This window comes from Arachis hypogaea, chromosome 9, assembly GCF_003086295.3.
Source record: "Arachis hypogaea cultivar Tifrunner chromosome 9, arahy.Tifrunner.gnm2.J5K5, whole genome shotgun sequence".
Lineage (NCBI taxonomy): Eukaryota > Viridiplantae > Streptophyta > Magnoliopsida > Fabales > Fabaceae > Arachis > Arachis hypogaea.
In genome coordinates this window covers 4,155,663-4,183,432 of record NC_092044.1, presented here as the reverse complement: position 1 = coordinate 4,183,432, position 27,770 = coordinate 4,155,663, and the positions used below count along the sequence as shown (strand labels likewise).

The 27,770-nt window shown below is 32.4% G+C and overlaps 2 protein-coding genes across 21 annotated transcripts; both read right to left on the bottom strand.

Annotated features, from left to right (window-relative positions):
* Positions 1-326: 326 nt before the first annotated feature.
* LOC112708725 (ubiquitin carboxyl-terminal hydrolase 23) lies at positions 327-4,978 on the bottom strand. 15 transcript variants are annotated; one of them, XR_011865242.1, is made up of 11 exons: positions 4,136-4,978; positions 3,863-3,953; positions 3,572-3,636; positions 3,160-3,264; positions 2,990-3,076; positions 2,349-2,459; positions 1,895-2,067; positions 1,389-1,715; positions 947-1,049; positions 768-868; positions 327-600 (listed from the first exon to the last, which is right to left on the bottom strand). XR_011865242.1 is itself a non-coding variant. In XM_072202310.1 (11 exons), the coding sequence occupies exons 7-9, from the start codon at positions 2,015-2,017 to the stop codon at positions 978-980; spliced, it is 522 nt and encodes a 173-aa protein (XP_072058411.1). In that variant the 5' UTR covers positions 2,018-2,067; positions 2,349-2,459; positions 2,990-3,076; positions 3,160-3,264; positions 3,572-3,636; positions 3,863-3,953; positions 4,136-4,978; the 3' UTR covers positions 327-600; positions 768-871; positions 947-977. The 15 variants fall into 15 exon arrangements, 14 of the variants coding, with proteins under 14 accessions (XP_072058411.1, XP_072058406.1, XP_072058416.1 ...); XM_072202310.1 differs by having other exon boundaries at positions 768-871; XM_072202305.1 differs by lacking the exon at positions 947-1,049 and having other exon boundaries at positions 768-907.
* Positions 4,979-8,988: 4,010 nt separating this feature from the next.
* LOC112708723 (LRR receptor-like serine/threonine-protein kinase IOS1) lies at positions 8,989-17,561 on the bottom strand. 6 transcript variants are annotated; one of them, XM_072203840.1, is made up of 14 exons: positions 17,406-17,560; positions 16,776-17,307; positions 15,047-15,540; positions 14,829-14,921; positions 13,104-13,175; positions 12,897-12,968; positions 12,744-12,824; positions 12,235-12,407; positions 11,863-12,101; positions 11,651-11,777; positions 11,357-11,425; positions 11,064-11,253; positions 10,568-10,937; positions 8,989-9,307 (listed from the first exon to the last, which is right to left on the bottom strand). In XM_072203840.1, the coding sequence occupies exons 4-14, from the start codon at positions 14,855-14,857 to the stop codon at positions 9,284-9,286; spliced, it is 1,446 nt and encodes a 481-aa protein (XP_072059941.1). In that variant the 5' UTR covers positions 14,858-14,921; positions 15,047-15,540; positions 16,776-17,307; positions 17,406-17,560; the 3' UTR covers positions 8,989-9,283. The 6 variants fall into 6 exon arrangements, with proteins under 6 accessions (XP_072059941.1, XP_072059938.1, XP_072059940.1 ...); XM_072203837.1 differs by having other exon boundaries at positions 14,783-14,921; positions 16,776-17,561; XM_072203839.1 differs by lacking the exon at positions 8,989-9,307 and having other exon boundaries at positions 10,308-10,937; positions 11,064-11,091; positions 11,233-11,253; positions 14,783-14,921; positions 16,776-17,561.
* Between the last annotated feature and the right edge of the window lie 10,209 nt (positions 17,562-27,770).

Sequence of the window (27,770 nt, the reverse complement as noted above, 5' to 3'; positions counted from 1 at the left end):
TATAAACGTAGCCTTAGGTCCCTTTTTTTTTTGTATACTATAGCTACTGTATATTAGTGTAGCCTTAGGTCTCGTTTTTTTTTATACTATAACTACTGTATATAAGTGTAGCTTTAGGTCTTTTCTTTCTCTCTCTCTCTCTCTCTCTCTCTCTCTATATATATATATATATATATATATATATATATATATATATATATATATATATATATATATATATCTAATAATTATTAATACAACATAATAGTTAATATGATTACATGTATAATAATTCTGCATTTTTATTTAAATGAGTTGAATATTACAAAATAAAAATAAATACATAATTATACTAAATAATTTCTTTATATAATAAAAATTATCTCTAACTAAAATATATTTATAATATTGATCCAAAAGTATAAGAATGAAGTTAACTGTAAAAATTCATACATCTCAAACTAAAGTAAGCATAGCTATATCAAAACCATAATATCACTTAGCCAATAAAAGTATCTTCTAATAAAAATCATTAGTCAACCATATATGTAAAGATTCTAAATAGCACTTTATCTTAGCCAATAAACCACAATAATAGTCAGCTTGATCTTCATTGTTATCCTGCATAATTATATAGAAAAGTAGTTAAAAAAATATTCATAATGACATTTGTAATTATAAAAAGACCACCAAAGAAATCACCTTTTTTTATATTAATTTTAACTCGATTTATCACCTAAGAAACACAAGGTTCTCAAAAGCTATGACCGTTCTAAAAGGTTTCTTGCCTGTAAGAAATTGTTGTATTTTGATATACTGGATTCGCACAATGCTTGCTCCTCTATTTCAGGATATCTCGAATCTTTCTTGGCGGTACTTTTATTTGGTGCTGCTGCAGCCATTTGTCAAAAGAATCACTAGTTGAGTTCTACAACAACAATATCAGAAAAGTTAGTTTAGTTCATACCTCTTCAAATTGCGCTATCATGCTTGGAGGACTAACAGCTAAATAAGAATAAGCCATTAACTCCAATGGCCAACCAGTAATCTGTATTGGAAAACATTGAGATCTGACCAAAAATAGAACAAAATAAGTTGGTAACAATTAAAGTTAAAAGTATTCATCGGAATGATATCTTAAAGGCATATCAGATAATATAAAGTCATCAATAGAGAGTAAGAAACGAAAGGTTATGGGCTTATGGCCATTTTGAAAATAGAAGCTATATCAGTAAATAAATAAAATTCTAAAAAATAATGAATTTGCTTAAAAAAATGGTAGTACATTTAGTTATTTTTCATTAGTGTTCCACAGTTCAAAAATGGATATCCATCAGCTGACGAAAGGAAATTCTAACAAGGTGAGATATTTTATGCCCACAAAAACTTAGCAAAAAAGAACAACTTACATATGAGCCGCTGACAAAAGGTTTTAGGTCCAGAGCACAGTCAAACCGAACCTTCTTTTTAATCTTCTGTCCAGGATTGTGCGCATGGAACCGCTTTAAGTGAATAGTTAGCACATAAAGTGCCTTATGAACCGTAAGCTGTTTTAGAGCCCTAACTTTCTGCTTGCATCTTTGACAATTGTATTGCCTTTCCCCTCCATCCAACCATTCTGCAGCAGTGAAATTTGCAAGTGCTTTCTGCAATGATTCTGCCTTGAAAATTTTGAGGCTTAGATCTAAGAATGGATCAAACTTGTTGGAGCAAAAGGAACACTGCTGACATTTCACCTAAGAGAAAGCAACCACATAAGTATACGACAATCAGTCATTACAGGGGAAAAAATTATAGAGCAATATTGTTCTATACAGATCACAATTTACGGGTTACATATTTACCAGACCATTTCTAAACTCAATTAGTAATGACCTCGCTCACAAAAAATAAACCAGCAGTCAAGAAATCTAACCTGACTTCGCAGATGACCACCAAATATTTTATGAACAAAACTTTTCTCATAAGCACTAGGTGATTCACTTGGTACACCAGAAGGCAGGCAGCATTTATGCATTGACTCAAGTAAGTTGACCATATACTCATGTGCATCCTCCTGCCTTGCATTTTGGAAATTTCGTGATATGCCTGATCTAAGGTCAGGAAGTACAAAGTTCACGCTAATATGAAAATAAGTGATACTACTCAGCTAACAAACTATAGCACATCAAGTATGCCTAAGCCAAGAGTTTATTTCCATATACTTAGTGTCAAAAACCAAGTAAAGTAACAAACACAGTGCAACAGGATATTTTTAGGAAGGCAACCTAATTCTTATCAAATTTCCCAAAAAGAAACATGAAGGTGAAAATAAAAGAAACATTCTTAACTGCTTATCCATAAACAAACAACTCAAAACATAAGGATACACCGCAGATTCCCAACCAGATCCTCGGGGGATAATGTTCTTCCAGATGCATGCAGTGCATGACTTACATGATTCTGTATTGCACACAGAGCACAAAATCCAGCAACATGGCCTGCAATTATGGTAAAGCATAATAAGATACTCAACACAATAATGATTTCCTTCACATGCAGACCCGTTTTCCAAAACTAAAAAAATGGAAAAAGAAACGGCAACCATGTTAACTTAATTTAACACCGTAGAGCAAACACCAAAGCATTAATCCACAATGCATTACACCCTGAAGTTTTTGAAAGTATCTTTCTTCTATTTCATATTTTTTAACAATCATGATCCATGTGGCAAACCATACGGAAAAAATGCCACAATACAATGTTAATGCTTTCTTTCATATTCTCACTAAAAATATATATCTATTGAAATAAAAGAGATCTATTTATCAACAACCTTAGGTTACAAATTTATATCAGACAAAAGGCAACATGCAGTTTTCTTTACTTTTTTTTTTTTTTTTTTTTTGCGTGTACCACCGGGGGAAGGGGGTGGTTAACCACACCAGCGCAATTATATCTATAATGTGACATTGCTAAGTTACTACAAATCATGGCTACCTAATAGCGATGAAGCAAAATAGAGAAATACCACTTTGGCAAGCCTATCCTCGAATGACCCGGCATTTGCATCAGCACGCATGAATATCTTCCGATAGGCTGCTTTAAGGTTCCTGATCTGGATAATTAAACAAGAGAGAAGTTTAGTTGCAATGAAAAACAATCGAAGACAAGTAATTTTAAAATTTTGGTTAGTATAACCTCTGCAGTGCTGAATCCACGTCGAGCCAGGCCCACTAAATTTAGACCCCGAAGCTCCGCTCTTTCTCCGGCTACCATTGTGTACTTTGGAACATCTTGTAAAACCTGCATTTATATAAGAACATGACATTGTAGTTGCACACCTGAGTAAGGTTAATTCAATATCAATAACACATTAGACCCAGTTTAATCCACTTTCTATTAATCATTCCGATGACCAATAATGCTCTATTGAATTCCAAAATCAAGAACAACCAGATTCCTCATATAATACTTACTAATGACAGCCTTCATAAACTCTTTTTCTAATTGGCTTAAGTGTTGGATACTATCCTTACATGATATCATAACAATCATATCTTTTTTGTTACAAACAGAAAAATTCGAAACAAAGATTCAAAGTAAAACATACCACAGAACCACCACCAAGAAAAGAGAAAAAGCCAAGATGGCAGAATTGATGAACAACAGTCGCTCCTACAGTGTGAACATAGCCTTACATATGAGAAACATTAATTATTTTCCAACTATAGAATACAAGTTCATTAGAGGAAGCACTAGCAATTATAGCATACAACAAAGATGTATGGGCCTAGCAGAAGCTAGCGACTCTCTTTAAACATGCTGGGTTGCAGAAAAATTTTGTTTATTCCTTAACACAGCACCTAGTGATTAAAGCAATAAATTTAGCAATATACTCAACCATTAAAAAAATGTTCATCATCAGATTGCACAAGCAGCGGCTGGGTTGTTCATCAAAGCCTTAGTCAGCTCCAAAATATCTCTAAATCAGACTGATTAAGCATGAAAATGGCAAGTATCAATAGATTATAAACCATGGCAGTTTGTCAAAACATTGAATATCAAAAAGGAAATGGGATTCACAAGTTATAATGCAGTCAGTACATAAAATAAAATAAAAAAATCAACATAAAACTTAATTAGTGATGATGTCTTGGCATAATTAGAAATCAACCATATATCTTGGTAGTTTCCACGATGATTCTGGGTAGCTCCAACAATGGTGGAAGACCTTCAGCAGCAGCCAAACAGAAACGTTGGTTCCCACAGCAATAATGACAGTTACAGTAGCACAAGGAATCCAAACTCAACAAACTCAACGGCAGAAACAGCTCAAGGCAGTGGATGTTGAATATGACTAGGACGGCAACAAGGCAGTAGCAACTCACCCCCGCTAGTGGCTCCAATCACAGCAACTCCAAATCGACGGCAGTAGTGGCTTGAACGGCAGCGGCGACGAAAGCTCAGTGACAGTCATGGCTCTAGCGAGAAGCTCTTGTAGCCGTGGTGACAGATCGACGGCTCAGGGTGAGGGCAGCTCGACGGCGCACAGCGACACGAGCATGACAACGGCTCCTCACAGCTTCGTGGGTGGTGACGGCGACAAGCCTGGCTTCGACGACAGCGATCGTGGGTAGCTCCTCTCGAATCTGTCTCTCTCTCTCTCTCATGTGTGACACAACGGCGACATTCGACGGTAGGGAGGACAACTTTCTGCAGCTCTGAAGGTGGCAATAGCTGCAGCGGCGCTGTGGTGGTTACGTTGAAGGAGGGTGAGGTTGTGGCTGTTAAGGTTAGGAATTGGGAAAATTAGGATTTTCTGAGTTAATTTGGGGATTTTGGGATTAAGGGTTAGAAATTAGTGATGTTACAGTGAGTGGTGATGGCACAGAGTCTTCTCTGATTTGGGGGTGATGAGTGGTGATGGCGCAGAGTTTCTCTGGGTTGGGGGTGGCGCGAATAACGGAATAAGGGAAAAGCCAAGGTAGGATTTTATGTTTTCATTTTATTTGGCCAAGTGTTTGTATGTGTATCATTTGCTAAAAATTGAAAAAAAAATTTAGTAAGTGTTGGATATTTGACATGAGATACATTAGGCAACATTTTTAAAGCGCACTTAAAATCTAACAAATAAGTTACTCTTTAAAAGTGTATTCTTTGGTGTAAAAAGTGAACCCATAGCTCCTAAGATAAGGCTACGCTTTATAAGTGATATTTATAATACCTAAGGCTACACTTTTCAAGTGATGCCACAAATGTGTTTCCTATTCTACTACAAAAAGGAACACGGAGAAAAGCGTAGCCTATTCTAGTAGGCTACGCTTTTCAAATGTAGCCTTAAAAAAGTGTGGCTAGATGGGTGTTTTTTTGTAGTGTTAAGTATATATACACATAACTATACATCAAAATGAAACCTAGAAACCACTCTGCTTCAGAAGTCCAGACGCCTAGCGAGGTACCTCTCGACCTGCATCTGAAAAACAACAACATAGTATGGGGTGAGAACCGGAGGTTTTCAGCATGGTAAAGGTGTCACGCATATAAGATATAAGGTCCTGGGAATGCCAGAGGCAATCCTAGAACGCCGACACTCAGATTATAAAGTTTAAAGTACTAAACAAAAATCATAAAGAGGGTGGTCATCTAATCTAGGAAATTCTATGCCTAGCTTAACTTAATCTCAACCCTAAGCTTTCCAACTTTCCTCCGTTCCTCCATCTCCGGTGAGTTTACAAAGACAGACAAACATACAAGTGTACGCACAGGTAGGAAACAAGTAGTGCAAGTAGCAATTATAATAGTTAACATAATATATTCACTTAGGCAATCCCAAATAATGCATAACAAACAAAGCAGACAATATGCACATGATGTATGCCTGTCCTATGGCTGATGAGGCTCATCTGTCAGTTATCAAGCCAACCCGACAAGTTCGGTTCGCTAAACCATGGACTGTTTCTCGACACGCATCCCCAATAGTCTATGCATAGCTTTTTCTCAAATATATAACATTTCTCAATAGGGGTCAACATCCCGGGAAATTTATAAGTACTTGGTCACACTTACGTCATAGGGTCAATAGAGTATCGAGTCTCAACCTGGTATATGTGGTGGCAAGCCACGGTACTTTACCCAGAGAAACTCGTATCTCAGATCAATTGAGTGTATAAGCCACATAAGTATTTATAATCATTCATATTCATTACATAATCGTTCGTCATAGCCGTAGTATCATATATTTTCCAAACATACACATTCTTCTCATATGACTCATCACTTTTAACCTTTACTTCATCCCCAAATTACCTCTATTTCCTAATTCTAACTTATTACTAGGCCTATCATTATGTTCTAGGGCTAAAAGGATAAAAACAGAGGTTTAGAGGTTCGAGATGTAGCTTTAAATCACAAAACTTAATTGCTAAAAATAGAAGGTTTGCGTACGCGAGCACCTTGTTCGCGTACGCAAGGGATGATTTCTCCTTGCTCGCGTATGCATCCCACTTGCCCGTGTACACGAGATGCGCAACCTGTAGGGATTGGTCTCATCGCGTGCAAGTGGTTGTATACGAAACCCTCTAAAGTCCTTTGCTCGCGTACACAAGTACCACCTCGCGTATGCAAGATGCCCAACCCGTAGGGATTGGTCGCGTCGCGTGTGGTGTCTCGCGTACGCGAGTTATGCAGAAACCAGAAAAATGCGCTACGTGCAGAAAACGCAGAAAACGCTGGGGGCGATTTCTGGGCTGTTTTGACCCAGTTTCCAACTCAGAAGACACAGATTAGAAGCTGCAAAATAGACGAAACAAGTGGTCCCCACCCATCAACTGAAGACTTGCTGATTATTCTGATTTAAATTCAAATATTATTTTTAGTTTTAGATAATAGATTTTAAATTAATTAGGATTTGATATAAAAGGAAAAAGAAACTTCTCTTTTGGGGATTCCATTCCAGACTACCAAAATACATTTTATCAGAATCCTATTTTTTCTCTGAATCATGAGCAAATAAACCTCCACTGTTAAGGTTAGGAGCTCTGTCTAATTGTATGGATTGATTTTATTGCTTTTTCTATTTTAATTTATGTATGGATTTATAATTTAAGAATTGTTTTCGCTCTTTATCTTATGAATTTGGGTAGAACGGAAGTATGACCCTCTTTCTATTTGAGTTCTTGTATAACTTGGAAAAGCTCTATACTTGAACAACAGCTTGAAAACATATTCTCCTAAATTCTAATTATCTGGATTTAACGGGATACGTGACATATAATCCTTTTATTCTTTGGGTAATTAGAGTTTTTGTGGCATATAAACTGTAATTTGATTATCACCCTCTAATTGGAATTAATTGACCAAATAATTGGCTGTTACTGAATTTTAGAGGAGACTAGAAATGTTTAAGGAATTAGGGTCTAGTCATACATAGTTTGCCATAAATTAAATCCTACATAATTAAAATAGTTAGTAAGAAAAGTTAATCCGGAAAAATCAGATAACTCCGAAACCTTAACTGTTTTCTCCATATTTTATTCCCAAGCCATTTACTTTAATATTTTAGTTTCTGTACAATTGTTTGATGCTCTTTGAACTTTCAAACACTATTTTTCTGCTTGCCTAACTAAGTCAATCACTTAACCATTGTTGCTTAATCCATCAATCCTTGTGGGATCGACCTTCACTCACCTGAGGTATTACTTGGTATGACCCGGTGCACTTGCCGGTTAATCTGTGCTTAGAAACAACGCACTACACGTCCGCGTGTCTTATCTCGTTTACAGTGTAAATGAGATAAAAAAGAATGATAGATTTCGGCAATAAATTTTTAATTTATTTATTTCAGTAATTATTACATGATTTAATTTATTAAAATAAAAAATTCCTAAAATTATGTTGCCTTTTATTAATCCAAAAAATTAAAAAATAAGAAAAATGAGACAAAGCACTGTAAGACTGCGTTTGTTTCTGAGAACATGACATGACAAGATACTGAGAACAAGACATAAATGACAGAGACACAAAATTTTGTGTTTTTGTATTCTATTTGGTAAGAAACTAGAACAAATTATGAAAATCTAATTTACTCTCATTTTTTATTCAAAAAATTTGAGACGAAAAATATAATAATAAAAAAATATAATTATAAAAAATTAACAAGAATAATAGAAGAAAAAATACAATTTTATATCTCTATATTCCTGTTTCAGTTTCAGTGTCATGTCTCTATAAACAAACAAAGCCTAAATCATGCAAAACAGTAAACAAAAATTATTTACACATCCAAAACTTTAAACACAATCACATTCAAAATTATGCAACCTTTTATTTAACTAGGATAAAAAAATAACAACATAAACACATTTAAAATTATGCTTTAATTAATTAAAAAAAAACAAGAACAGCATAAATACATCTAAAATTATGATGCCTTTCATTAATAATAAAAAAAAAGCAAGAGTAACATAAACACGCTTATTAATCAGAAAAAAAAAGAATAAGATAGGGGAGACAAAGAATTACAAATCATGCGGAACAGTGAACAAAAATTATCAACACAGCCACACTCAAATATCCGATGAGTGCTTTTGGCACGGAGGGAGCGGTGTGGAGGAGAAAGGCGGCCCCACGGAGAAGCGGCGTGGAGGAGGAAGGCGACGCGACAGAGCTGCGCAGGGGGAGTAGCGTGGCGTAATAAAGCTGCGTAGGGGGAGGAGACCGACGCGGGAGGAGGAGAGTGCTGGCAGAGACCGGCAATGGAGGAAGAGTTTGAGGCACTGGCTCTAAGTCTGTGTTACAATTGTTTAATGGAATGAAGTCTCTGTTGTTTTTACCATGGAGTTTATGTTGGGATGTATTAGGGATTAGCATATTCAATTAAATTGAATGGTTGGATTTTAGTTATTTTGAAACAGTTTTTTGAATTTATATTTTAAATTAAAAGACATAAAATTTATTTGGATGTATTTGTTTTATTTTTTTTAAATTAATGTAATAAAAAGTTGTTTAAAGGATAAATTTAAATGATACCTAGAATGTAAAATTTGGACTGAATTTCAATTAGAAATCAAAGTCAAGGTGAAAATTTATAATGGGACAAATTTAAAAAAGATACCATAAAAAATAACTCTATTGGCTATTCAGTGACCCTCTTCACTAAAGAGGAGCATTTCAATGACTTTTACATACTCGCAGGAAGCAAAAGTGAACTCTCTCTTTGGCTTCCATTAAAAGCAGAATGAGAAAGCATAGCATGTATATATTATATGGATATCATGCCCATTGTTGAACTAGGAAATTCAAGTTACTCTGGTTGAATACAAGGTTAGCTTGATGAGATCCAAGAGTACTGTAACATGAACAAATAACACCTCATTTATCAACAAACTCGAGAAACATCACAATTTAGTCACATGCTCATACATTAAATTACAAATTATAGCCATGTGTTCTACTGTAACAAAGTGATGAAAATGAACTGAGATTATTGATTGTAATTGTATTTACAAGTACAGCTATGTGTATATATATATATATATATATATATATATATATATATATATATATATAGCAGAGCACGTACTACTTACTATAGATAAGAGTTTGTTACACCAGAAAATAAAAATAACAGAAAGTACCTGAATTCTGTTAAGACTACATCTACCTCATACTCTAAGCTATTTATCTATACATTCCTTCACTGACGGACACTTGGAAAAAAAAATATCTGCATGAAATTTCTGATGCAAAAATTAAAATCTTGGTGTAGAAAATATACATTTGGAGAACATGTGATAACTTCCAGAGAGAATGAAAACAACAATTTTGTAAGTCGTGGAACATTAATTCCATCTCCTATCCGATTGTGCTAAACTAGATGTTATTATTCTTCTCTTTTTAGTTTTTATATGTAAGTCGTGGCATATGATTGGACATTATGTTTGCCCGTAAAATCCATTCAAATACAACAATTTACTAATACGAATTTGCATGAAAATGCACTACTAAATCATGAGCTTTGTTAATGAATAAAATACTATCAAACCCAAGGAAGTACAAAGATTTAGTAGGAGAATTGATCATATACTAAATCATGGCACATTCCGATTATTTAGTACATTCTTTTTATATTTTGCTTAGTAAATGGAATATAGTGCCTAATTTGAGATCTTTGTTCAAATTAGCCTTCGGTGGCTGCCTTACAATTTGAGAAGGGGAAGGGGGGAAGAAAAGATCAGATTTAGTCATGCAAATAAGTTCTGGTATAATGTTTTTTCCTTCAACTCAATTATTAGATATATAAATTATCACAATAATCTACCTTGAATGACATAAGACATACAGATGACCTATTTGATAATAACTGAATATAACAGATCTTGTAATAATAAATTTGCAAACGACTCATGGCTTATACTTAATTAAAATCCAACAACAACAAAAGACAAAATTGTTAACAAGCTAAAATTACATAATTACAACAAACTAAACTTAAAATGCACCACAATTTCCAAGCCATTTTATTTATCGTACTAGTATTAATAAGGGATGAACTATGTACCTACCTAGCTAAGGGAGTGATATCAGTACTAATCAAGTTCAGACTAACCTGCCCAAATAAATCTTTATTTTGAAGGTCACAACTGTTATGTTCTCGGGCTAACTCTGCAGCCAAACACTCCTTTAGCTCTTTCACTATATCACTCATGTATGGCCTTTCCATCGAAATGGTAGACACAGAGGCCATTGCTATTTCAACCGCTCTCCATGCAGAGTTACTGTCAAAATCTCCTTGTAACCTTGAGTCAACAACTTTTGTTATATCCCCTTCAGCAACCATGGAATTAACCCGTTGACTTATATGATGAATCATGTCTTCTCTTACTATTATCACTGCTTGACCTGTGATTATCCTTAAAAGAACTACTCCAAAACTATACACATCGCTTTTTTCTGTCAATCTGTTGGATGTCGTGTACCTAACACAAGTACACAACGAATCGAATAATAATTTGATTAGTTAATTTTTCGTTATCTCTAATAAAATTTCTTTCAATAATCAATGTGATGGATAATTAGTTATATAATTGAAACTAAACACATACTCAGGATCTAGGTAGCCTGGAGTTCCGGCTACAATTGTCGATACATGTGTATCCCCGTCAGTCACAAAACATTTGGACAATCCAAAATCAGCAAGTTTGGCATGGAAGTTTTCATTTAATAGAATATTTGTGCATTTTACATCTATGTGAATTATGGGTGGCTTACAACCATTATGCAGATATTCCAATCCTGGATTTAAGTTTCCACCATGTATAAATAGTCATTAGTTAAGAACTAAAATTTGACCCAAAAAAAATTAAATTTACATATAAATTATTTTTCTTGCGCTAACCTTGGGCGGCATCTAATGCTATTTGAAGTCTATCTTCCCAATTCAAGGACGTTCCCCTGTTGTTTTTTCCTTTATAAAAAAACAAGAGATTTCAGTGTAAAAAAAAAAAAAATAATATTCTTTGTCATACTCTAATATAAACTAACAGAATTTTTTAGTTAAAAAATATAAGATTAATTATAAATTTTTAAATATAAAAGTTCATTTTTAAATTTGGTAAAATTATGTAGACTTTCTGATTAGTTCAACTATATATATACTAAAATAGAAATAATTGTATGTGATTGATTACACCTGAAAGATGTTCATCTAAATTTCCATTTGCCATATATTCATAGATGAGTCCTATATTAGTTTCTTCATTGCAATAGCCAACAAGAGAAGTCAGATTTCGATGATGTACTCTCATTAGAAGCTTAACCTGTCATTCAAAAGCCATTTTTTGTTCTTGTCAAATATAATTTAGATTGAGATTTCTTTCACTTATGGATATTTTGAGCACTTGCCTCTGCAACAAATTGTTGATATCCATGCACTGAAGATAGGGAAAGCATCTTGACAGCCACTTGAATGTCTTCAATAAAGCCATGATAAACTGTTCCGAATCCACCTCTGCCAAGAATCCTATCAAAGTTGTTGGTCATCTTAACAACCTCATTAAATGAATATTGTCGTTGCTTCGATTCCAATTCTGACCCCTTTATTGAACTACGAGGCTTCCCAAGAATACTGTTCCTAGCAGCAGCTGATTTTCATGAAAATTTTCAGTTATTCACAGATTATTTCGAGTTATGGAAATCAAAACTTGTGCAATCAACCAAACTTCATTCGTCTGTTTCATAAGAGATTGCATATATATGATAGTTAGGAGTAGTTACCATATTGCTTTCTCTGGCGGAAGATTATAACTGCGGCTATAATCACTAGAAGCAGTAATATCCCTGCAATTGATGTTACCACTGCAATAACTGCATTATTCTCTTTCTTTCTTGTATCATTTGATTGCGAGATGCATGAAGTTGATGCACATAGATTGGGATTTTGCCCCACACTACAATACGCATCGGAAAGGACAACAAAGTTAAAGCAAAGTTAGTTATATTTGGTACTCGTGACAACTTAAAAATTGTGAAAGTTACTTTACGATAGGTTAGTGACTAATGAAGGAGAATTGTATTGTTTAAGAGAAATAAAAATCATTTTGTGTGATTGGAGGGATTAAAATTTCAATTTTAAAAATCTCATATTTGAATAGTTAGTCTTAAAAAAACTTGTTCAACACAGCATTATTTAATAGCAGTATGTAGTAAAACCTTGCCATATAATAAGCAAAGCATCCTCAATGTCAAGTATTTATATCAATCAAAGATAACATATAGTCACATACCTCAAGGATAATAGACCATCACTTTGTTTTTGAAGGAGTTCGTTTGAAACTGAACCTGTTAGGTTGTTGTTTGCCAAATTCCTGCAAATGCAGAAGAGAAATATGACATCCTTATCAAATGTTATAACCAATAAAATTATCATGTGGACTTACAAGTATTCTAGTGATTGCAGTTGTGCCAGAAAAGAAGGAATAGTCCCACTTAACTCATTGTCTGATAAATCTCTGAGATGGCAGTTCAAATGACACAGTTACAATCCAAAAAGAGGGGAAGGGGGACAAGAATACTAATGTAATCAAATTATTGAGGTGCAATATTTAATTTATATATTAATCAAATGAGATGAGATAGGTACTCACAAGGACTTTAACATGGTAAGCTTGGATATATCAGCTGCTATATGTCCGGTCAATCCACTTGAAGACAAATTCCTTTATATATTCCATTTTCAAAAATATTAATTATTATTTCAATAATGAATTTATGCATGGTTTTTATAATTAAAAGGTTATTAGCTTTCTAATTTATGCATTATTATTTAATGAATGATAAGATTTAATGAATTTATGCATGGTTTTTATATCCCGATTGAGGTTTGGAAGGGTCTTGGAGGAAAAGGCATCAACTGGTTAACCAAGCTTTTTAATGAGATTTTAAGGTCAAAGAAGATGCCTGATGAGTGGAGAAAGAGCACCTTGGTACCTATCTACAAGAATAAGGGGGATATACAAAGTTGCGGAAATTATAGAGGGATTAAGCTTATGAGTCATACTATGAAGTTATGGGAAAGGGTGATAGAACGGAGGTTGAGAAAAGAGACACAAGTAACAGAGAACCAATTTGGATTTATGCCAGGCAGATCTACCACTGAAGCGATATACCTATTAAGAAGGATGATGGAGAGGTATCGTAGTAATAAAAGGGATCTACACATGGTGTTTATTGATTTGGAAAAAGCGTATGATAGGGTACCAAGGGAGGTCTTATGGAAGGTTTTAGAAAAGAGGAGAGTAAGGATCGCATATATTCGGGCAATTAAAGACATGTATGATGGGGCCACAACTAGTGTGAAGACTCAAGGTGGTGTGACAGAGGAATTCCCTATTGGTATAGGATTACACCAGGGATCATCCTTAAGTCCATACCTTTTCACATTAGTCTTAGAAGTACTCATAGAGCACATCCAAGAGCCTGTGCCATGGTGCATGCTTTTTGCCGATGATATCGTCCTTATGGGAGAGTCAAGGGAAGACCTAAATAAGAAGTTGGAGTTATGGAGAGAAGCTCTAGAAGTGTATGGTCTGCGCATAAGCCGTAGCAAGACGGAATATATGGAATGTAAGTTCAGTCTGAGAAGGGAAAACTCCAATATAGAGGTGAAAATTGGAGAGAACACCCTACGAAAAGTTAAAAGTTTTAAGTATCTTGGGTGCATCATACAGGATAATGGAGAGATTGAACATGATGTAAATCATAGGATCCAAGCAGGTTGGTCAAAATGGCGGAGTGCATCTGGTTTTATATGCGACAAAAAAGTGCCTTTAAAACTTAAAGGTAAATTCTATCGCACCGCTATAAGACCGGCTATGCTGTATGGTACGGAGTGTTGGGCGGCTAAAGGGGAGCACGAACATAAGCTGAGTGTGGCAGAGATGAAGATGTTGAGATGGATGAGTGGTCATACGCGATTGGATAAAATAAGGAATGAAGATATAAGGGAGAGAGTTGGAGTAGCACCTATTGTGGAAAAGATGGTTGAATCGCGTCTCAGGTGGTTTGGACATGTGAGAAGAAGACCGATAGAACATCCAGTCAGGAGGGTGGATGAGATGGAAGATGGACAAAGGGCGAAAGGCAGAGGAAGACCTAAGAAGACCATCCATGAGGTGGTCAAACGAGATCTACATGTAAACGGTCTCTCTGTAGACATGATACATGACAGAGCACAATGGCGTCGTTTGATTCATGTAGCCGACCCCACTTAGTGGGACAAGGCTTTGTTGTTGTTGTTGTTGTATTTAATGAATGATAAGCTTACAAGGATGTGATTCTTAGAAAGCCATCATAAGAGGTACAGTCTACACCTTGCCACTTGTATGCAATGGGTGCACATGGATCTCCTTCCCAGTTTCTACTGTCCACTTTATAAGTCCTCTTCATGTTTGTGACTGCATCCACTGGTGTGTGTATATATATATATTCATCGAAATCAAAAGTACACAAGAAGCAAGCTAAATATGCATACAAGAATGAAAAGAAGAAGCTAATTAAGTTTAGACAAAATTAAACAGCAGCAGAATACCATCATCCTTTTGGGTTTCTAACTGTGATGAGAAATCTTTCACTAAATAAATCTCAAGAGCATTGATGATGGGCGGAAGGGAGGAAGATTCTGTCCGGAAAAGTGAAATGTGATAGTTTTTGTGTCCAAACCAAGGGTTTAAATTACATCTGGTGTATGTAATACCGTATACAAGTTCCATTCTTGCCCAAGGCGAGTCATTTAAGGTGATATTGAATGAGCTTGTTTGATTTGCACCCAGCTTCCGAAGCTCAGCGAAGTATAAGTAGAAATAGTATTGGTGCTGAGTTTCATTGTTGTCTGTATAATCATCCTCCCACTGGAAGTCTAATGAGTCAGTAGCATTTTTTGGTGTAGCTGCAGTCTCCATCACAACTGCTGGTGGTTTAAAGCTATTCAGATTCAAGCCATCATTGCTAAGTCCACTGCTTAATTGTGTCCACCTGTCGTCCCAATAAGGCTCCCATATCCGGTCATATGGATCATCTTTATACCTGTATACCAACATAACATCTCTTCTCATAACTTCAACAACAACAACAACAGTGATGATAATAACAATAATAATAGTAATAATAATAAATTTTATTTTTATTTTTATTTTTTCTATTAAACCATCGTCACTTTCATCACCACTACTCTCTCCGCAACAAGAATAAAGTATGCTGAAGTTGGCATCTTTCTTAAATATTGACTTATGTACTTTTTTAGTATCTTTATATTAATAAAAAAAATTTCTTATATAGTTTAACATATAATATAATTAATTGTAGAAAGATAATTAAAAATATATATATAAAAAATTGAGAATGAAAATATAAAAAATTTAATATAAAATTATAAATAAACTTCGTTAATCATGATATATTAAAAAATATATATCTAATAAGTAGATTTCGTTATGTTAAAATTTAATTTTTTTTTGAGATATTTTAGACAATTCATTTGAAAAATTATGAAATAGAAAAATAATAATAAGGGAGGATTACTAAATATTTATAATTGAAAATTGTTATTATTATAGTCTGAATGCTTTAGATAATAAATCTGTATTAACTTTTATATAATAAAAATAAAAAATAATGTTAAGTAACTAATTTTTTTCAACTAATTTTTTAAAATTAGATGTATAATAAAATCAACTACTAATATAAATTAAAATATATATTAAAATATAAAATATATATTAAAAATAAATTAATTAAACAACATATTATTTTAGTGTATAAATAATTTTTTTAAATTATTTTATTTATCTTAAATCTACACCCTATATTATACACCTTAATTTTAAATTTTAAATTATAAATTAAATCCTGACTAACTAAAAATTAATTCTTTGTGCTTTTTCTTATTCAAATAATAATGAGATGGTTACATATATACACTAAAGACTCAACTTCTGTATATTTCTTTTGTATTTTATAGTTTTTTACTTTGTGAAGATACGATGAATTCAACCAATATAACAAATAATAATTAAGTTTCTATTACTATCAAGTGTCAAAATATGAATCGGGAGTCGATAGAATATTTATACAATGCGTACAATGGAAGTTTAGGGAATATTAAAGATATAACCATTACTGTTACTTTTTTTTATCGATGTAAGCTTTTGGAATGAGTGGTATTATGAATGATGTTTATTTTGTACTCATAAAGTCCATTATACACGGTGTATAAATAAGTCATTGGACTCTTATATTTTTTAAACAAAAAAGGGACTCGCCTGTATGTTAAGTTGCTGATACCAAAATCCAACCTTCGAAAACGTGCCAATGACGCAGTTGGATCTTGAGTGGTATAGGTAATGTTAACATTGTCCAAAATCCTCATTTCTATGACTGAAATGAATGGTGTCCCTTTGCCTTTGTTAACCATACAGATATGGATATAATCCGTCGATAGAGTGTGTATAATTTCATAGTTTATGCTGACTGATGAATTTGTGAATTTCACCGTGTCTCAAAAATGAACTCCAAGATAAAGATCAAATTCCGGAAGCTTATTAAGACCATCATAGTTTCCGTACAGGAAACTAGCCCTGATTAAATATCTAGTAACACTTGTTACATTTATTCTGCAATAATTTCTTATTCCATTAGAGAAACTTCGAAGATAAGTAAAATATTGTGGATGAGTAGTCTTATCTTGGGGCGACACAGTCTTACTCACACCAGAATCAATAAAATTAGCATCTGAAATGTAATTGATTCCGGTGCTCTCCTCAGTATAGTTGGAATTTTCAGGAAGTCCACAATCTATACTAATGAATCATGCTAGAAATCACGAAACTTTATTATGTTAAAGAAATTGCAAAATTTAAAATGACTGTTCAAATTTTAATAAGTAATCAAACCTGATTGATCCTGGCCTTGGACCGTGGCTACGAAAGAAAGAGCACCAAGCAGTAGAAATAGAGAATCTGCGATCTTCTTTGCCATTGCATGCATATCCTCTTTTGTTTGGGGTGACAACGATGACGAGTGGTTCAGTGTTGCTATTAAAGCCCAAGATTTTTAATATCAAAATGTGCGATTTTTAAAGTTGACCCGGAAGGAGAAAAAAAAAATTTTCCTACGTCAGCTTCTATATTATTCCTACGTAGGATTTTTTATTTATTATTTATCTTGTGGCAATAATTTATTGCTTTAATATATATTATAACTAATATTTTTTTCGTAATAATATTATGGGAATATAAATTTTTTAAAATTATGGTCTATTTTGTTCTAATAGTATAGATTATACATGTCACAAAAGATATATAAAATCAAATTACTTTTACAATAAAAGTCGTAGGTTAACAAAAGTCTCTAACTAAGAAGATCAAAGTATCTTTAAATACAAAATCAAATAATAAGATTTTTAATTAATATTTTTATATGAAAAAGTCTAATTTTTTATTAATAATTAATTTTAACATTTGTTATCTAAAATTTAAAATAATTTAACGTGTATAATTTTACATTTAATTAGGTGTTAAGTCTGTTGCACAAATAGAAATAATTAATTTTTATATTTGCTATTTAAAAATTTTTCTCTCTATGTATATAAAAATATAATTAGATATTAGCATAAAAAAATTATATTGATAGTTATAAAATTAACTAAAATTAATTTTTTAAGACAATTGAATCTTGATTTTAACTTTTAATTATAACATTAGTATTTTCTCCAAATTATATGTAATAAATATTTAAAACTAAATAAAAAATTAAAAAATTATGTACATAATAATAATTTTTATTTAAATTATATTATTTTATTAATTTTATTTTCTGTAGAACAGAAAAATAGAAAAATTAGAAAATGAGAAAAAAAGAGAGAAAGATAAAGATGAAGAAAGAGATTGAGAGTGAGAATTTGTTAATTTTAAAAAAAATTATTTTAATTGTAAAAAAATACCGAATGACATATTTTGATTTGTCAAATTATTAATATAAAATATAAATTATATATAGAGTAAAAATAGTAGAGAGAAATAGAAAAATGGAAAGACGTAGATGGGAGAATTTAGGAAGGGAGTTTATTAATTTAAAAAAAAAATATTTTTTCACAATTTTAATAAGAGAGTGTCATGTAACACATTTGATTATTAAATTAGATAGTAATATATGATACATAATCTAGGTATATTTCAATTTTAATTTTAATATTTTAATTTTAATTTTAATACAATTAAAGAATGTCATGTTGCACATTTTGATTATCAAATTAGTAATTAGTCATTGATATTGATAATGATATATAAAATAGATAGAGTGGTTGAAGGAATGAGAGAAATAGAGAAAGGAATATGGAGGAGGGGAGAACTCTTTAATTTTGGAGGGAAATATTTGATATCAATTGTAATAAGAGAGTGACATGTGGTACATTTTAGTTGTAAAATTAGTAAGGAGAAGAGAAGAATTCTTTAATTTTAGAGTGAAAAATTTAATTTCAATTATAATGAAAGAGTGACATGTGATATATTTTGATTATAAAATTACTAAGGAGAAGAGGAGAATTTCTTAATTTAAAAAAAAATTAATTTTAATTATAATAAAAAAATGATATATAACATATTTTAGAGGTAACATTAGAGATATATAATAGATGGAAAAATATACGTTACCAAGAGAGAGTCTGTCAACTATTAGCAACACATGATAAATTAGGATTAAACCATGATTAACTTAGATGTGGCTTTATTTAGTAGATGAACTTCATATCCAGCCCAACTCAAATTGGCAAATTTTGACAGATAAAAAATTGGTAAAGTAGCACTACTGGTAATAGATTGATAGTCTCGTCATGTCATAAATCATTGAAGCAATAAATATCAATTTGGTCTTTTTGTTACAAAGTCTAGAGCAAAGTCTAGGTCTTCAGCTACAGTATAATACATACCTTTCAAACTATCTAAGTATCTAGCTCTATTTTGTCTCTAACGTGGAATATATATCCGATGTGCTTATTTTTACTTTATTATTAATTTATTATTATGTGATGAGACTGGAATAATACTTGATTTTTTTTTCTTTTTAATTTTGTGGTCAAGGTTTTGGGTTGGACCATCCAATCTGAGACATGCAATAACAACATGAAAGAGCCAGGCCACGAAGTTAATGCCCTCGATAACTATTCTAGTTAAGTCTTCGTCTACCTCGGCACCGCCTGTCCTCCATATGATCACTATCTAAGCTAAGTCTTCGTCTACGTCATCAACCAATTGGTATCAATAACTACCAAAACAGTTGAATTGGTAGCTGTGATCGTCATGAGGTGCAGGATTGATTATATATTAATTAAATATATATCCACGTATGTTCTTCACTTCTTCTCCACTCCGTTCCACGCCACTTTGGCTAGAGAAATTTTCTTGCTTCTCAGCTATATTTATCGCTCCTTTCCACAACCTTAACCGGTGACGCTTTATACGTCAGATCGTTTTATAATTATACCGTTTTTAGTTATAAACTAAAACATAATTTTCATCGAGAATATATTATAAATTGCGAAATATAAAAAATATCGTAGAGGTTTGACAAATAAGAAAAAAAGACTACTTGACATACTAGTGGGCCGATTCTTTTAAGTATTTAAAAATGTCTTATGTGTTGGGGATTAAGTTTTTTAATTCTAAGTTTTTTAATTCTAAGAGTTCGACCTACTTCGATTATATGAATTATTTTAAAGAAAATATGGTTATTTTCACTAAATTCTAAGAATCTAGTCTATTATCGACATAACTCTTTTGATGATTTTAAACTGTTTAAATCTTATCACAAATTTTTTTTATTTAATTAATAGTTTTTAAATTTAGACTCAAGATACTAACTTTTTTTTTGTTGTACCAATATGATCGTAATTAACATCTTATTTATTCATATTTTTTTATTATCATTTCATATACAGATGTATAAAATGAAAGGATTGGAATACAGAAAACAAAAAATTGCATTACATATGGAAAAACAACAAAAACAAAAAAGCAACATTATGAAGTGAAGTTGACATGTGGTGGAGTTAGTCTAGATTTTTTTTTCACGTCTTTCATATTTTTTTTTTTTAATTAGACTTTTACAGATTACAAATTATGTTTTCGTTTTAGCTTTGAAGGATAAACATAACGTGAAAGATATAAAAATTTGAACTACCTTAATTTCCGGGTTGAATAAAACTTTTTAAGAAAGGTTTTAGAAAATAGTTAGAGAACATATGTTAAGAGGACTGCTAGGCATTTAAATATTTTTGATAATCAACTCCAATTAAATTGGTCTAAATCTAACAAAAATTATTTTTGTTATACGTAACATGTACACACATTTTACTAACGTAAACGAAATCCCACTTCACTTTGTGTTTATTCTTCGTACGCCTCCTTCTCTTTCTATTGGTGATGTTGTTGCTACACATTTTGTTTTTGTTTCGTTTTCTCCTACTCTTTTTCATGTTATTGCAGTAATTTATTATTATTATTTTTTATATTTTCTTCTCTTTTTCTTGATTTTATTCTTTTTAAAAGAATAAATCAAGAAGACTTTTGAGAAAATGAAATAAGGAGAAGATGAAGAAAAAAAGATGATGAAGAAGATGACAAAGTCGGAAGATGAAGAGGATGAAGAAGAAGAGTTTTGAATAATGTAGGATAACGAGACCAAATGCGCCGAAATTACATAGTGATTGCTACACAATTAACTAAAAAATGCACCGAAATTACAAGAGTTTATGACTTTATAGAATATACAATTTTTGGTTCATTTGTTATTATACAATGGTATTGTTATAAAAATATTTCAGTTCATTTACAGTCCAACTATCCAAGTGTGCGGTCAATGAACAATTTGTCCCAAAGGTTGGGATGACTTTCAAAACAAATTAAATAGAATGGAATGAAATCTAATGCAAATGAAGGGATAAGTATTGTTTTGGTCCCTAATGTTTAAGGTCAGAATCGAAACCGTCCCTTACGTAATTTTTTATTTAGAATCATTCCAAACGTTTTATTTCGTATTAAAATCGTCACTTTAACTTTTTAAGGACAAAAATTACCCTCCACCACCACCAGCACCTTTACCACCACCAAATACTAATAATTAGATTCAAGAACACCACAATAATACATTATTCAAATTCAGAAACAACATCAAATTCAACAACAAAATCAACACACAACAATAATAAAATTAGAAAATAGCAAATCAAAATCAGAATTAGAAGTAAAAATAGAAGCAGAAGCAGAAGCAGACACAGAAGAAGAAAAAACAGAAACAGAAGCTCAAGCAGAAGCAGAAAGCAAAGGTCAAAGCAAAAAACAGAAGTCGAAGTAAGAAGCAGAAGCAAAAACGGGGAGGTGCAGCGGCGAGGTCGGTAGCATCGGCGGCAGTGGCGAAGCGAGCTCTCTCCCTGGCACGTGAGGGACGGTTTCGATTCTAACCCTAAATGTTAGAGACCAAAACAATACTTACCCCTGCAATTGAATAAAGTGATAGTGAATAATTTTATTCTTATTTGCTAAAATCAGTATTGTTTATGAATTTGAATTTGGATAGAATGCAGGAGTTTCTGAGTTTATAGAATGCACAATTTTCGGTTCATTTGTTACTACACAATGTTGTTGTTATAATAATAATATTTCGGTTCATTTGCAATCCAGGTGTGTTGTCAATAAACAATTTGTCCCAAATGTTGAGATGACTTCTCCTTTTTTGAGATGGTCGTCTTTGTCATTTTGATTGTAAGGAATAAAAAATTTAGTCAATACTTAACAGCAACTCAAATGAACCTCATTTAATTCACAAATGAACCGAAAATAGTTCATATTTGAACAAGCAGTAAAAAAATTCGATCATCAATAAAAACATGTCGAATTCATTTCTAAATCCAAATGAATCTCAAATAAACTAAAAAATGAATTGAAATTATTTAATGATAGCACCAGAGAAAATTAGAACCAATAAAGATGTTAGCAAAATATTACAATGAAAGAAAAAATTTTATATCCTAACATTCATTAAAAAGGAGAACAAAAATAGTACCAAGTACTAAAGATAACAATAACAACGATAACGATAACGACGATATGTATACGAAGAAGATGATGATAACGATAACGATGATATGATGATGGATGAGGAGGAGAAAAAGGAAGGAGAAGAAGAAATTCAAATGAGAAAAGAAGGGGGAAGAGGAGGAGGAGGATGAGATGGTGGTGTTGTTGGTGATGATGATAACGAAAATGAAAGATAACAAGAAATGAAGGAGAATAAGGAGAAAGAGAACCTGCGTGTGCGAATTTGAAAGAAGAAGAAGCGACGACAGTGAAACGTGTGCGTGTGAATTTAAAATAGGTTTAATTACTCTGCAGGTCCCTATAGTTTCACTGAATTTTCAATTAGGTCCTTATACTTTTTTTCTTTTCAATTGGGTCCTTATACATGATTTTTTTTTCAATTTAGTCCCTGTTAACGTTAAACGTTAAAAAAATGTAGTATATTATGAAATTACTTGTATACCCTTGAAAAGAAAAAATAATATATAGGGACCCAATTGAAAGGAAAAAAAGTATAGGGACCTAATTGAAATTTCAGTAAAACTATAAATATTCAATAAAATTTATTATTTTAATCCCTGTTCAATGATTCTATGACATGAAAATATTCCTATAATCCCTTTTATTTTGTCACAATCATTTTTTATTTATTTATATACAAATTGCCCAACAATACAAATGTTACGAGCATGTCACTTGTTTCAAAGTATACTGGAGCCCTAAATCCATTAAGAGCACCATATAGAAGAGCACAAATAGAATAAGCATAAGATGCAGTAGTTCCTACAGCAACTAGAACATCCATGTTTGTCGAACCGTTTTTAAGAGCTCTGGCAGCAGCAATGTAGAAACGCTTCCCAATCACAAATTGAATTATACTCACCAATTCCCACTTCAACCAATCACCCATAAGGAAAGGCCTAGCTTCATGAAGAAGAGAGGAATCTGACATGCAACAAGCCAAAAATGAATGTTAAATAGCAGACAGACTCATTTTTTAAGAAAATAAAGATTTTTTGTCTGAGAAACAATATCAAATCTTGGTTTGAATCTTTATATGTATTTTCACGAAGATAATCTGACTTGTTTTCTTTGAAAAATAAAAAAGAAGACAAATGCAGATTTAATCGTAGTATTTCTGTGTGAACATTTTTTCAAAGAGATAACTATTTGCACTTAAAATGAGTAGCTATCCAATCAGTACTGCCATGATCTAACAAGTGAATTCACATTGGATTAAAAAAAATAAAGAAAATATAAGTAGAATGTAACTATTTAAAGCATACACACGGATTATCAAAGGAAGAATTAAAAACACTCACACTAAGAAGCAAGCTAGAGATGAAGAGTCAAAACATAGTTGAGCTATCCTCAACATCTTTAGAAGTCATCCTTATATAAGGGTTTCTAACACTTAATTTAAATTTTTCATTGCTTCTCCCTTCAATCCCATCAACTAAGTATCTAGGACTGGGAAGTTCAGGATCAAAGACAATATTCCAATCAACAAAGTAGCAAAAGTCACTAAGCCCTCTTAATCCCTGGAAGATCTCTCAAAATGCCTTCTACAGAATTTACACAGGCCGCACATGTCATGCCTCCAATTATAAATAATAATCATACACACTAACTACATTGAGAAAAAGATGAAGCTGAAGAACATATCAAAGTATTATATGCTACAGGTTTAAATGGATTATAAGTACAAATGATTGCAAATTATCAGCAGCCAAAGCAATAATAATTTTTAAATACAGACCTTAATTAACTACCGTGACCCAACACAGTAATAAAACCGGGAAAGAACAAGAGGGATCAAATGATCAACCAAAGTTAGTTACTTGTAAGTAACCGATCAAGCTTAAAAAATAAATAAATAAGACGTTGCTATCAAGTATCAAGATCCATGGACACTGACACTAGTTAAGATTTTTAAAATGGAAATGTGTAATTAAGATAGAAAATTTAAGAAGTGCTTCTAACAAAATCCGAAAAAAAAAAGGATAAAATGAAAAAAACAAAACTCAGAGACCAATCTTGACCAGAGCTGGGTTAAAAACTACATCGGCTTTGTTCTGAAGAAGAGCAACGGAAGCGGTAATTACACCGTCGACGGCACAGAGAGCCGATTTGACGGAGGTGGAGCCCAGGTCATCCCGATGACCCTCACCTGAATCCGCCTCATTCTGCCGTCGTCAATTCCGTCGCGGGAATCGTAGGAGTTCAGTAGCCGCACCTCCTCCAAGGGTTGTTTTGGGATTTTGAGAAAATGGAAGTGGGTTAAGTTAACTATTTTAATTCAAGTAAGAGAATATTCGATTTTTGGATAGAATATTCTGTTATTTTAAACGTTTTTATCACAACAAGGACTAAATTGAAAAAAATAAACGTTTAAGAACCCAATTGAAAAGAAAAAAAATATAGGGACCTAGTTGAAAATTTGATGAAACTATAGGAACCGCAAAGTAATTAAACCTTTAAAATACTTTGTCGGATTTAGGCTTGGTTTGGTAAAGTTTTTATTTTTTGAAAGTAGCTTATGAAAGTTGTCTTTTAAAATACAGTTTTTTAAAAGCTGCACCACTTGCGTTTGGTAAAATCAAATTAAAAATGACTTTTAATAAGTACAAGCATCACAATTGTGTTTGGTAAAACAACTTTTAAAACTTAAAAAAATTATAATAAACATGTTTATAACGAAAAATAATTTATTTTTTCAAATTCTTTAAAATTTTATATAATATTTTAAAATAAAATAATTTTAAAATAAAAAATTCATAATAAAAATAAATATAATAAATAAAATTTTTTATTTTTTAAATTTAAAATTTTATATAAGTATCATGAAAATTTATTTTATTCTAAATATCATCATTAAAAATACTAAATTATCTAAGTTAAATTTTAGAGATTAATAGTTTAAATATTTACTTGATTGCACTAATATAAATAGAGTTATCATTAGTCAATAATAAAATTTATATGTACTCCAATGTTAGTACTGGGTACTTCCATTACTCACCTATATATATTGGCTCACCTTTACGGATCACAAAAAATCGGACACATATCTCAAATAAATTACTCTTATGATTATATATCTATATTTATAAATGTATATACATATTGTTATTATAATTTGACTAATGTTCCTGCAAGAAAAATTTTATGATTAGTTTTCATAAACCAAGTCAACATCTTCACATTTCAAAGAACAGATAAAAAATAAACAAACATAATAGATCTACTAAAAAAATACAAAAACAACACACAAAAAAATAATATAAATAGATAGAAGTTTATACCTAATATGTGATAGAGATGTATTTGTGTTGAAATTTGTGAAGATTAGGTTGAAAAATAAAAAATATATGAAAACTGTATTAAAATTTGTGAAGGTTAGGATGAGAAGTTAGAAATATATGAGGATTTCAATGGCAATATAATAGCGCAAAATATGTGCAGAAAAATAAATAAAATTTGATAAATACAATCCAATTTTAAAAAGCTCCCATCAAAGTGCTTTCAAAAGCACCCCTAACTTTTGAAAGTCGCAAGTACAAGTATTTTGTCTTTTTAATTTACCAAACACAAAATGAGTATTTGTCACAAGCACCTCTTACTTTATCAAATCCAGCCTTAATTAGGATTATGACTTAGATGTATAGCTTTATTGATATGTTAATGCCTGTCTTAAAATCGGGGAAAAAATCGAGAAAGTTACTAAGACAATGGTCAGAGAAATAAAAATTAATAAACTGTGTATTATGAATTTTGTTGTGTGTTTTCATTCTTCAGAATCATAGATATATATACAAAGAGAATTCTGTACACCTCAGTATAACCCTAGCAAAACTTGTAAATATCACAAACGATTCTTATTCTAACGGTAAGATTTTGTATGATGAGTCACTACTTCTAGAAGAAAGAGAGGTGGGGAGCTGTAAAGATGATTTAATCTGGTTGGGCCTGATTTTGCTTGTGTTGGGCCAATGAAGATGATTGGTCCAATATGCCCCCGCAAGCTGGAGGATGGTATATGTCAAGAATCCCCAGCTTGGACAAATTGATGTGAAAAAGTTGAGTAGAAAGAGGCTTTGTGAAGATGTCTGCAAGTTGACCAGAAGAAGGAACAGGAAGTAACTTCATTACCCCAGCTTGAGCCTTCTGACGAACCAAATGACAGTCTACTTCCAAGTGTTTAGTGCGCTCATGAAAAACTGGATTCGCTGCAATATGTAAAGCACTCTGATTGTCACAAAACAAAAGAGGAGGACGAGCACAAGGAACATTAAAGAACTTCAGCAAATTGAGAATTCATAAGAGCTCACAAGTGGTACTAGCAAGAGCACGATATTCAGCCTCGGTAGAAGAACGGGCTACAGTAGTTTGTTTTATAGTCTTCCATGATACTAAAGAATCTCCCAAGAAGAAACAATAGACAGTTAAAGATCTACGTGTATCCGGGCAACCGGCCCAATCTGTGTTAGGATTTGGTTGAATTAGTCCCACATTGCTTAGGATAGCAAATGGAGTGGGTGACCTAGGCTATAAATATGAGGCTAAGTTCTCCATTTGTTTTTGCACCAGTCGAAAACACTTTAAGCTTGTATCTGATTTTTCTTTTCCTCTGTACTCTTTGATTAGAGAGTGTTGTGAGGTGTAGTTAGATATTTGCTTTGAGAGAGTGTGGGTGTACTAGGGTGCCGGTGAGAGAAAGAAGTCTATTAATTCTAACAATTTTCACATAGTGATATTCTCTGGTTGTCATTTGACAACGGCCGTGGTTTTTTCTCCGGTAATTGGAGTTTTCACGTTAAATTCTTGCGTTGTGATTGTATCTATTTTATTTTTCTGTCAAAGGTGTTTTCTCAAGGGGGAATGGTGTCTTATTCCCAACAATCTGAATCACTAAAACTGCAAATTTAGAGATTAGAACTCTGAGGAAAGAAAAGCCCCCTGCCAGGACTAGTCTTAAGATACCGAAGGACACGGACAGCTGCTTTGTAATGAGCTTGAGTTGGTGTAGCTAAAAATTGACTAAGCTGCTGAGTTGCATAAGTGATATCCGGGCGAGTAGTGGTTAAATAAATCAAGCGACCAACTAAGCGACGATAAACAAAGGGATCTGGAAGAAGAGGACTGTCATCTTGAAAAAGTTTAGTTGCACTATCCATGGGAACACTA